Source organism: Phoca vitulina, unplaced genomic scaffold (assembly GCF_004348235.1).
Source record: "Phoca vitulina isolate PV1807 unplaced genomic scaffold, GSC_HSeal_1.0 scaffold13, whole genome shotgun sequence".
Lineage (NCBI taxonomy): Eukaryota > Metazoa > Chordata > Mammalia > Carnivora > Phocidae > Phoca > Phoca vitulina.
The window spans coordinates 28,162,797-28,175,530 of NW_022589716.1; the positions used below are offsets into that span (position 1 = coordinate 28,162,797).

Below are 12,734 nucleotides of genomic sequence, written 5' to 3' on the forward strand. Positions count from 1 at the left end.
CATACACACACACGTGTGTCTTCAAAGCTGACAGCCCATACCCAGCTCACGCCCCCCAACACCGTTCTCAGCCTGCAAACCCAGAGGCACAAAACCGCCCTGGGGTCCTTGACTAGGACCAATTGTAAATCAGAGCATCAATGCTGTATTTCATTCTAGTTCCAAATACCTTGAGGTGTGATTCGTTTCACTGGTCTTTGTTGTAGCATTGGCAGACTGTATACTGTTTGCTTCGCTCGGAGGATCTTTCAGGATATCAGACTTTGGTCTAAGGTGGGGACACAAAAAAAAAAGGCATTTAAAAACACAGCTTAGATTCACCTGCAAAATAATATACAGTGTGGTGAGTTAGCTGGGAACGGGAACTTACTTTGTTTTCTTGTTGGTATTTTTCTTGGTGACACTAGGACTAATTTCCTTATCTTTCTCAGGTTTCTCTTTGTCTTGCTTTTCCACTTTCTCCTTCTTCTCCTTTTTAGGGGGTGGTGGGGTGGCATACTGTTGTGCCACTTGTTGTGCCACCAGCTGAGAATTGATCCGAGGTTTTCTAGAACATTCAAGAAAAGACACATCATTCTTTCCTTTATAAATTATTTCTCTCCTTTTTTTAATTTTGGTTTTATAATTTCTTAGGTATTTTATTACTGATATCTGGCAACTTGAAACTAAATTACTTGTTATTTCTACATGACTGTTTCTGTGCAGTATGGATAAGTCCGTAAAACTTTTCCTCTTTCAAATCCACCTCCTGTATATATATATATCTACCTTTAACGACACATACACATGTGCTCAAACATACACATCCCTTTGCAGTAAAAAAGTCTTTCAGCTCATAAAACATGACACTGTTTCTAAGAGTGCTGACAACACTACTTCTTTTGAGCTGTCAAGATTATACTGACTGACAGCTTTCAAATACTCCTGCTGCAGAGGGTTAATCTCATTTTATTAAATGGACACTGGTAATCCCTTGAAAGGAGAATGAAATTAGAAGTGTGACATTCACTTCTCAATCTAATTATCCCAACTTGCTCGGCTCCCCTGCAGCTCTGTGATTGGCATGGACAACACATATAGAGCAATAAAAGGTAACTGTGGTTCATACTAGCTCCCAAGGGGTGAAAGACTGAGAGTCACTATAAAAAAACCTCAGACAAGTGATACATTCATTGTGCCATCAACCATTCCGTCCCCGCCAATCTCCAACTGACACCGGCTCTTAACACTATTGTTTACAAATTCTAAGTGCTGCCAAACACTCTGCACAATACATGAGCATTCAAACCCAAATGGGAAAGGGAGAAAGAGCCTACGCATTATTTCTATACAATATTCATTTTCAAAGACATTCCCATCTAGATTGCCATTTATAACAGAATAAAGTCTCCAAAAACAAGGTAGGAAACAAATACTCAGACGGGTCATTAATGAGGTGAACGACTGGCTGTCTCAATGTAACCATCACCTTCAGACCCTACAGCTCCCTCTCATTCCCCAGGATGGAGAACTGGGCCAGAAAACATAACCAGACACCCTAGGCCTGGCTCATCAGTGGGAAGGCCAGTGGTGGAACACTGGGGAGGGGGACGACAAAACAACAAATTTGGAAAAACAAAACTAACAACCCCTAGATACATGACATGCTGAACCCCTAAGTTAACCCCTATGTTCCTGGAACTCCTGAGAGCAGATGTGGTGTGGATGAGGAGGAAAGCAGGACGAGGAGGAGACAGATGGCTCACTCCCATGAGCTCACCAAGGTGAGCCAGAGCATGGAAGGAAACTGGGTTTGCTCTGTTCCAGTACTTCTTCGGTGCTAGTGTGGCTTTGCCTGAAAACAGATCAACGAAGGTGCAATCTCAGATCAAGTTTCCTATCAGCCTCCAACAACACAGGCCTTGGTCATGGCGTGGCACACGTGAAACCCAGTCACAGGTACACCTCCAGCCTGGACCACAGTCTCTTGTCACTGGGCAAGAGATTCAAACACAGACGTCAAGTACCCTAGGGAAAGGGAGGAATGTACTTACTCTAAGCCCCCAGGTCCCCAAACACACACGTAAAAGGTAACCTTCTCTTCTGACAGGTTCTGAGAGCAAGGCGGCAGCTACTCTGCCAAAGAGTAAGTATAACTGTGTTAGATACTTACAAGGAAGATAATCACCACTACCAAACATTTCACAAGCACTCACGGGGGACAATCAGCCGTCTAAAGGGATTACGGAGCAGTTTAAATCCGTTAAAATAAAATGCCATACACTAAACAATACTCAGGTGTCAAAATGAGTAACTCGACCAGAGTTAATACTGTGAAAAAGCCATAAAAACTTTATGAAAAACTACACTTTGAGAATTTCAGTTAAGCCAGTATGTGCACTTTATTCCAGAGCACTCTGACACGCAAAAACAAGAGGGGACACCTGGACACCAGTCTAAGAAAACCTTCAACAGTGACAGAATCAAAGGTAACCGCCATCCTAATCAACAGGCCCACCCAATCTGAGTTAGAGGGATCTGTCTCACTCTAGAACACCCTACAAAGTTCTGTCACTTACAACGCTGTACTGAAATTGCCAATCAACTGTAAATCCTCAGTGGCAAGATCTTAATCATTCTTGTCACAATGTCATTCAGCACGGTGGCAGGTACTCAATAAAATTATCTACTGGATGAATAAAGAATAGGTGACCACAGCAGAGAAAGACCAAGTAAAATGAGAATGGACAAGAGGGTCCAAGCTTTGGCGATCGGGAGGACAGCAATGCCGACTTCCAGGAGAGCAGGCCACATGAGATCAAGAGCTGCAAAGACCTGATGGATTACAGGCTGCAGGAGGACTAGTACAGAGATGGGAAACAGGAACCCTTCTCTGAGCATCGTGGTGCTGAGGTAGAGGATGGCTCTGGCCATTATCGAAAGCAGCACGCCAGGTTTGAGATTTCTATAGGAAAAGGAGACTTAAATCATGTCGTACGCCGCAAGAGGGGGAAAAGGCTGAAGGTGGGCAAAGGAGAGAAAGTACAATCAAGAACAGTTCTGGATGGGGCGCCTGGGTAGCTTAGTCGTTAAGCGTCTGCCTTCGGCTCAGGTCATGATCCCGGGGTCCTGGGATCGAGCCCCGCACCGGGTTCCCTCCTCGGCGGGGAGCCTGCTTCTCCCTCTCCCACTCCCCCTGCTTGTGTTCCTCTCTCACTGTGTCTCTGTCAAATAAATAAATAAAATCTTAAAAAAAAAAAAAAAAAGAACAGTCCTGGAAAAGGAATGCGGACACTTTTCTTCTGAGATGGAAGAGGGATGCTAGGTAAAAGGGGGGTTATGAGCAGAAAACAGAAGTCAGAGAAGAGAATCAGAGACCATGGACATTAGAAGTGGTGTCTGGTTCAGTGAGTAGCGGGCACTAAGAGCAGAAAAAAGAGCTAGTGATGATCAGAGAGAGAAGGAAATGGCTTGTTTTAATTTTTTGAGTAAAGCTGACATACAGTGTTACATTACTTTCAGGTGATTCAACAGCTCTATATGCTACGCTCACCACAAATGTAGCTTCCATCAAAAAGGAAGTTACTTGTATCTTGAGTGCGTGTGTGTGTGTGGGGGGGCCCATGAGTGTGGGGGCCATAAAGAAGCTCGAAACCAGCCAGACATCATGCTTGTCCAGGATGGAGTACTCCCAACAAGGGCAGCCTGCCAAGGCTCTGGGCATACCAAGGACAACAGGTGAGGTGCCTGTGTGGTTCTGCCCCTGGTGATCATTCCCCAACACTTCCACAAATATACTGTCAGAATTCTTCTTCAGCACATGCACCACAGTCCAGTTATCTATAGGGAAAAAATCTATATGTACAGAAGGTAAAATTCAGCTATAATTCTTAATATGCAGCACATGTGCAAAGCGATGGGACTGTTCTTACTTGCCTCTAGGAAAATGAATATTGGACTAGAACGGTGAGGCTGAGTGCTGTTCTCCTCCAATAGCCTACCAGGCCACAACCTCATAAATGAAAAGGACCCAAAGCTTTTGGGATCTGATAATAAGCAAATAAGAAATACAGGGTGTCTGCTAAAAGCATCTGTGTTGTGTCAAAAATATTGCTGTTTTATGTCATATATGTCCCAAAGTAACAACCTAACTCATCAGGCATTACTTGCACCCTCCCCACAAAAAACCCTCCACAACAGACAAGCATTTATTACTTAAATTACTATAGCAGCTTTTTCAAACTCCCCCCCACCCCCAACAAGTCCCACAGAACTTCTAGAATCAGGGTTCGGGATGAGGTAGTATAAACCTAACCAATTTTTTTTTAAAGATTTTATTTTTAAGTAATCTCTACACCCAACGTGGGGCTCGAACTCAGAGCCCTGGGATCAAGAGTCGCACAACTCTTCTGACTGAGCCAGCCAGGTGCCCCACACCTAAAAAGTTTTTTAAAAGGTGCACAATGTTTCTGAACAAAGTGCATACCAATACTTACTGGTTCAGAAAGCAAAGCCAACCACTTTGGAAGGGGAAGGTAAAGAAAACTAGAAGGCCCACCAGTGTGAACACACCCCCCAAGTGCCACCCTGTCGGAACTGGTCCCGTAGCTCCTGCCACCTGTCCCCTTCTTTATTATTATTATTTTTAAGATTTTATTTATTTATTTGAGAGAGAGAGAATGAGAGACAGAGAGCATGAGAGGCAGGAGGGTCAGAGGGAGAAGCAGACTCCCTGCCGAGCAGGGAGCCCGATGCGGGACTCGATCCTGGGACTCCAGGATCATGACCTGAGCCGAAGGCAGTCACTTAACCAACTGAGCCACCCAGGCGCCCTACCTGTCCCCTTCTTGTTCTTAGGCTCGTGTTGTGACTGCACGTGGAAGAATGGGAATGCCCGATCCGCACGACAACGGCACGCTCTCCTCCTGTGAGGCCGTGCCGGCTCCTCTGGACGAGACCCTACGAACCACGTGCGGTGGCAGAGGCAGAGCCCTTGCACGGCCGTCACAGGACGGGCCAGCATGCAGGGCACACAGCGCAGCGCCTCTCCAGGAGGGATGGACTATCCCCACTTTACAAAGTAAGAAGAATGAGGAGCTGCAAGATAAAAGAAACTTGTCAGGGCACCTGGATGGCTCAGTCATTAAGCGTCTGCCTTCGGCTCCGGTCATGATCCCGGGGTCCTGGGATCGAGCCCCACATTGGGCTCCCTGCCCAGCGGGAAGCCTGCTTCTCCCTCTCACACTCACCCTGCTTGTGTTCCCTCTCTCACTGTGTCTGTCAAATAAATAAAATCTTTTTTTTTTTTTTTTTAAGATTTTTTATTTATTTATTTATTTGTCAGAGAGACAGAACACAAGCAGGGGGAGAGGCAGGCAGAGGGAGAAGCAGGCTCCCTGCCGAGCAAGGAGCCCGATGTGGGACTCGATCCCAGGACCCTGGGATCATGACCTGAGCCGAAGGCAGCCGCTTAACCGACTGAGCCACCCAGGCATCCCTAAATAAAATCTTTTAAAAAAAAAAAAAAGAAAAGAAAAAGAAACTTGTATAAGACTAACAATTAATTAAGTAGCTGAGCTGCGATTTTTAACCCAGATCTATCTGGACTCTCTCTGGACTCCTGTTATGAAGGGAACCTCAAATGAGTCTCCTGCCTTTAAAGAGCCCAGATGTGTGTGCATGTGCATGCGTGTGTGCGCGCGCGCCTGTCTGTCTGTGAGAGACTCGGGCCTGGGGTACCAGGGATGAAAACCCCAGGCTAACCCAGGCTGCAGTTTCACTAGACAACTCCCCAAGAATGCCAGCAGCCTCGTTAGCCTCACCATCCTCGTTCTGGAAAGGACTCGTTGGTTGTCCTTAAGGGAAGAGAAAAGGGCAGGGGGGCTAGCAAGAATGCTTTCCATTGCCTATGGAACATTCCCAGGAAGGAGTGAACCCTTATCATGATATGGGATACTGCGGATCAGTAAGAAATCATCACCTTCCACAGATTTACATTGCCTAATCTGTCTTCTAAGTGTCATACAACACACAGACAGCGCATTTAATGGGCACAACTTTCAACATGTTGCAAAAAGTCAATTCTGCACTATGCAGGTGCCAGTCTGAGTTCTTCAAAATTACCTGTTTCTCAACTAACAAGCCTAAAATAAGCAATTAATAGCCTTCACAATACAGTGGAAAGCATTAGATCAAAGCACATGGCTTAAGCTCTAGATGTCTAAGCCCTGAATTAAAGCAAATCAACTAACACCACCAAACAAATGAAAAACCCTATTTGAGTAACGTTATAAACAAGGGGGCCTAGTTTCCTTTCTTTAAAGAATAAAGTTGACACTCAAGTGTTTTGTATCTTCTTCAAGACTTTTAATGGAAAAAAGTTGTCTTAAAATTATTTTATAGGTTTATTGTTGCTGTTTCAATAAACATTTACAAATGAAAATTTGCTGTGAAATTTCAATAATAGACATTAAGAAAACAGGTCTATGTATTTGCATTTAAAACAGTTAATACTGGGACGCCTGGGTGGCTCAGTCGGTTAAGCGTCTGCTCTCGGCTCAGGTCATGATCCCAGGGTCCTGGGATGGAGGCCCCCAATGGGCTCCCTGCTCAGCGGGGAGTCTGCTTCTCCCTCTGCTGGCTCCCCCTGCTTGTGCGCTCGGCTCCCTGACAAATAAAATCTTAAAAAAAAACAGCTAATATTTCAGAAAAGAGTCCATTCCATAAAAGGTGAAGCACATCTTCATGTAGGGACAACCTTAATTTTAGACTAGGAAAAATTTCAGAGTTTGAACATACATGAATGAATGAATAGAAATGACAGCACAAAACAATCTTTCTGAATTGTTTTTGTTATGTGTACTCATGCCACCTCGGGGGCACACAAACTTTTTTTTTTTTAGTCAAACCTATTTTTTTAAGAGGTGTTTACCCTATACCCTTTTTCTTGTCTGCTTGTGTACTACTCAGGGTAACATGAGATCTTACAAATCATTTCTCATGCACTTCTCTGTATCTCAGCTACCAAACAAGCAACAAGACAAACCCATTTTCTTGTGGTTCAGGCAACAAAGAACAAGAAGAATCTCTAACAAATTTTATCTTTTCCTTGATTATGTTCAGCTTTTCCTAAATTATCATTTGTGCATCTTGCCAACTTAGGGAATTCCATCTGGGTCTCACTTTTCAATTAAAATACCCCCCCCCCCCCAAAGACTCTGGAATCAGACAGTCGACTCATCCTTTTCTTCTTTTTTTTAAAGGTGCTTTACAAACTTATAAAACATCTTCACTAAGTCAGCTTATACCATTCTTGAGTCCTCTGGATGTTTACAACTCTCCAACCCTTTTCTTGCCTTGGCAATCTGTTAGTTGAAGAACTCGCAACTTCAAGAATTTAACAGTTCTGAGAATGCCTTCCCACTAGTAGCTCACTCCTATCAGGAGCCCACGATTCTTTATGATGTATCACATGGTCATATAAAAGGAACCTGCACACGACCCATTTTCCTATCAAAAGGTCATTCTATACATATGTACTGGGCCAGCTAGGACAGATTCTACCCCACTCAGTAACTGAACTTTTGTATTAATGATGCCCCAAAACAAAAATATACCAGCTGGGAACATAGCAATGTCCGTATTTACTTCTAAGGCAATGTACACATTGGGTCAACAACACTGTCCAAGACACACTAATGGCCCTGGCTTTGATGACTAGTACGGACAAGAGGCCCTACAAGAACAACCTGTTTTCTGTTCATTTTACCCACCAGCTCCTCACCCAATCCAATTTTTTTTATATAGCAAAGAGAAATGCTGGGAACAGAAACAGAAATTAGAATTCCAGCTCCAACATCAATGAGCACGAGACCTTACAAGGTGATAGAAAATTTTTAAAATCTAGCAATGTATAGATTTAAAGTTAATAGGCCACTTTTAGGGCTCTTCCCCCTTCACGTATTACTTACTTTTAAATAACTATCATCTCACTTTATCCTCAACAATTCTAAAAGTTAAGCTAGACAGCCAGTAAGATTCTCAGTTAAAAAAAATTAATTAAAAAAATAAAATAAAAAATGAGAGTTAACAACTACAAAGAGAAGCAGAATCTCCAGACTATAGTGTGGTATTCTTTCAGCTACGCCATGTGAGGCTGAGACTTTTTTAAATAAAGGGTTTTAATCTCTTAATTTCTGTACTTTTTCGTATTTGTTGCAGTGTTATAGGATAGTATAATTACTAAGAATCACCAACGTGATCAACTAGCCCAACGAAGAATAACAGATGAGGAAATACAGCAGATAATCTGGTTCAAAAGTAAATCCCCAGGGAGTTTCTAGGTAAGTGCTTTCTTTGCCACTATTTCAAAGGACTGATTATCTAAACAGACCACTGAACAAATATTCATATGTTCAGCTATGGGAAGATGAAACCGTCCCCAACCTAATTCCTCCATGATGCTGGAAACACAAGACCTTGTTGTACCCGTTGTTAGTCCCAATGACCAGAGTGCCCTTTCAGAAAGCTGGCTAGCTGGGGCCCATGTCAACATTACTTAGACCTAGCTGGCTTTGCTCTGAAAGATCAGTACTTGTGGCCTTCTCCAGAGCTGCTCTTGCCACAATGTCAGGCCATGCAGCACACCAGGGTAAAAAGAAACCTGTATGACCTTGTGACTTTCACTGAACCCAACCATCATTATAATATGGGTAACTTTAAAAGTCAACTATCACTTAACGTTGCTAGGATCATACATGGTACGGCATTATCAATGTCTCTGCTTCCTAAACAGTATCTCTTCTTGCGTTCTTTTCCTCCCAAATGTAAAGAAAATGTTCTTTCATCTCTCATGTACACGCTTACCTTCATGAAATTTCCCATATCCTTTGGCTTATCTTTTAGAATGAGCCATTAAGTGACCCAAGGCGTCTTAGTTATCATTCTAGGTTACTCCTTCCCAACAGTACACATCCTTGACTCAGGTTGTACCACTCTACTCTGTACCAGAAAACTAAAGCTTTCTCTCAAGTCTGACTCCAACTATCAAGTTTTTAAAAAACCCAAACCATCCCCTTTGTCTCACGTATCTTTCCTTCTGCCATCTTCACACACAGCTGACAGGGAAAGCAAAGACTCTGGCGTTACGACAGCCTTTGGACTTAATATAGGCCCCCCACTACTGAGAGCTAATAGTAGTAGTTACTCAAAATGGGAATGGGGCCATATCTCATTTAACACAGCTGAAGTCAAGATTAAACGAGGTGAAGTTCACTTAGCTTATCATAGTACATGTACACAGAATGCATAGATACTCAACAAAATGATTCCCCTTCAAAGTAATCTATACATTTTCAAGCACTACTTTTCCAGCTGCAGATGTGTCTACCACCCTTCCTCAGATACTGGGAAGCAAAGGGCAAGATTTACAAATGAAAGAAGTTGGTAAGCCTTGCCCTAGGAAATGGTTGTAGAGACATAAATCCTTCACATGTGTTAGTATCCTCAAGTTAATCATGCTATCTAGCAGCAAGAGCAGCATTAAGGATCCTCATCAACATAGCTACCAATATTTCTGCATATCAGCATCAGAATTGTGGTTTTGCAGATATTCCTTTTAAAAGAGAATGCCTTTAGGGTAAGTCACCAGACCAACTGTACACTACCTAACGGTATTACATAAACTCTCACCAGATACAACTTGGTTAGGAACAAACAACTAGCTCCAACAGAACTAATATAAGCACCATTAATAAACAGCAGAATCAGCAATGTTCTATCCTAGATTCAAAACTGTCATTTTGAATATTCAAATGTCCCTTATGCCCTGAAAACACACTTACTTTACAAATAACCACTAAGTATAGGCACTATATAACTTCTCTAGAACTCAGAAACACATTCAATAGGCAAAAGGAGCTACAGGTGGTTTGCAGTCTTCAAAGACATCTATTTTATCTTTTTTTGAAGATTTTATTTATTTATTTGAGAGCAAGAGAGAGTGAGAGAAAGACCACAAGCGCGGAGGAGAGGGAGAAGCAGACTCCCCGCTGAGCAGGGAGCCAGATGCCTGGCTAGAACCCAGGACTCCAGGATCATGACCTGAGCTGAAGGCAGACACTTAACTGACTGAGCCACCCAGGCGCCCCAAGACATCTATTTTATAAAACAACCTGGTAGCAATGAGTAGCTTAGCCTGATGGTTCTCAAAGTGTGATCCAGAGACTCCTGGGGCGGGGAGGGGGGGGGGGTCCTCTACACCCTTTTCAAGGAGGGTCTACCTACAAAGGCCAAAACTATTTCCATAATAATTTTATTTTCCATAATAATTTCCACAATAATTCTAAAACATTACTTGCCTTTTCACTTTCCAAAGATTACATGACATGTGACATCACTGCTCTGACATCTAATGAAATGTATGTTTTGTTTTGTTTTTTAAGATTTTATTTATTTATTTGACAGAGACATTGCAAGAGAGGGAACACAAGCAGGGGGAGTGGGAGAAGGAGAAGCAGGCTTCCCGCGGAGCAGGGAGCCTGATGCAGGGCTCAATCCCAGGACCCCGGGATCATGACCTGAGCAGAAGGCAAAGCTTAACGACTGAGCCACCCAGGCGCCCCTGAAATGTATGTTTGTACAGCTGACCCTTGAACAACACAGGTTTGAACTATACAGGACTGCTTATACACAGATCTTTTTTGATACAATACAGTACTGTAAATGCATTTTTTTCTTATGATTTTCTTAATGTTTTCTCTAGCTTACTTTACTGTAGGGATACAGTAATACCTATACAAAATACATGTTAACTATGTTATCAGTAAGAAATGATAACAGTAGGCAATTAGTAGTTACTTAAGTTTTGGGGGAGTCAAAAGTTATATGCAGATGTGACTGCAGGGGTTGGGCAAGGGAGGTCGGTGCCTGTAACCCCCATGTTGTTCAAGGGTCAACTGTATAGTCTTGTGTTTTAAACATTTCTCAGTTTTAATTTCTGTTATGGAAAATATCTATAGATAGATACAACCAATATGAGTGAAAGCTCCTTGGGATCTACAATAATTTTATCAACAGAACTTCTGACCAAAAAGCTTGAGAACTGCTATCCTAGAACTGCCAAATTTTCTTACTGTGCAAGTCTTGCTTTATTACAGGCAAAGAAGACACTTTAGAAGGCCACTTCTTAAAATAAGCTTATGTTCTCCTCAGCAAAACTTCAAAAACGAAACATGAGAAGGAAAGAAACATGAAAAGCAACACTACCTACCTCCAAATGCAGGTTAAAAAAGTTTGAAAATAAAGAAAAATTTTAAACTTACTAAACATGAGAACAACTTAAGGAGTGGGCTTAAAGCATTTCAACCATTGACTATAAATCTGGCATCCTTCTACTATTTCCTCTCCCCTATAGTGTCTAAAATAACAGATTTTTATTGTGGTCATTCAAATATTTTAAGTAAATGTCCCATAATAAATACGCCCTTTAGATCTCCCACAGCCATTTCTCAAAAGCAAGCCCACTCACTGATTAAGAATGTACGAGCTGAGTTTAAAAGTAAGGAAAACTTTCCTAAATTGTTTTTAAACTGGACCTTCTTTGAAGACGGCTAACTGAATTTCTTTTTAATACCTCCACATTCATTATTTTCAACATAAATTTAATTCCACTGCGAAAGGCTTCAGTGTCCAGACTGAAAAGCTGCTTTTGCTTGCCTGAGGATTTGGTCCGAGGCCGCTGTCCGTGCGAGTGCAGGTGCGGTAGAGCCCCAACTCCCGTCACCCCCTCTTTCCAAGGAGAAAGTCCACACAGGCATCCAATCCCTACTTCCTGGGCTAGCATCTTCTACGTCTCAAAGCCCATTTGAGTAAAGGAGCAGAGACATGGCATGCCTTGTGCTGTCTCCTCTCCCACTTTCACCTCTGGTATTCTGGCTTTTGTTTTCAAATTCACTGAACATGTTTTTCCTTGCTTGTGCCTACTATATGCCGAGTCAGGGCGCTATGCACTCGGGATGTGTGTGGATATATGCTCATTTTTCCAAGGAGTTGATAAGACAAAATAGATTCCAATGGTCCAGATCGCTGGTGAGGGTCCTTTGTGTTTTATGGGGTGATCTCTGTCACACAAGCTGGATCACAGGACTTAACAGGTGAAATGCCTAAGCTCTCCCCCTTTGCTTTCTGTATTTATTGTGGGACCTAACTCAGTGTGACCGTGGGTGAGTTACATACTTATCCTCTCCAAACTTTCGTTTCCTCAATGGCAAAGGAGATTAGAAGTAAGTGATCTCTAAAGGCTCCTTTAACTAAGATACCTGTATTCAATATTTAATACAGACCACTAGAGTATTTGTTCTCAAGGTAGAGGCAAGTTTTCAGTTTATGCTGTTAGTAACTCATTTAGCCTCTTTTTTAAAAACGGTTTGATTAAACATCATGAGGTACATTTCTACAAACTATGCTGTTGGTTTAGTGACTGATATGACCTCTCTCTTCTGCAAAAGACACACAAAATTACCTTATAAATCATGTCAATGATTTAAGAGGAATCACAGAAACTACAGATCTCTAAGCAAACCACATTTTCAGATGCAAATAAACCCAATGATGAGCCAAGTCTTTCTCTCTCCAAGAAACACTAAAGCAATCCAATCTACTCTGCAAATTACAACTGTCACAGATCCCATTTAAAATGCATTTCACCACTTTGAAATTACAGTTCATGTCACAAAACTGGGCACTTGCAAACCACA

The 12,734-nt window shown here is 42.4% G+C and overlaps 1 protein-coding gene across 2 annotated transcripts in view; it reads right to left on the minus strand.

Annotated features, from left to right (window-relative positions):
• RYBP (RING1 and YY1 binding protein) overlaps positions 1-12,734 on the minus strand; it is an 82,293-nt gene that overhangs the window by 6,895 nt on the left and 62,664 nt on the right. For both annotated transcript variants that reach the window (XR_004300385.1, XM_032411766.1), the window contains exons 3-4: positions 371-547; positions 170-268 (exon numbers count right to left, since the gene is read on the minus strand). Coding sequence is in view for 1 of the 2 variants with exons in the window: in XM_032411766.1 (XP_032267657.1) it covers positions 170-268; positions 371-547 (276 nt within the window). In the remaining variant the exon portion in view is untranslated. The remainder of the gene's footprint in view (positions 1-169; positions 269-370; positions 548-12,734) is intronic.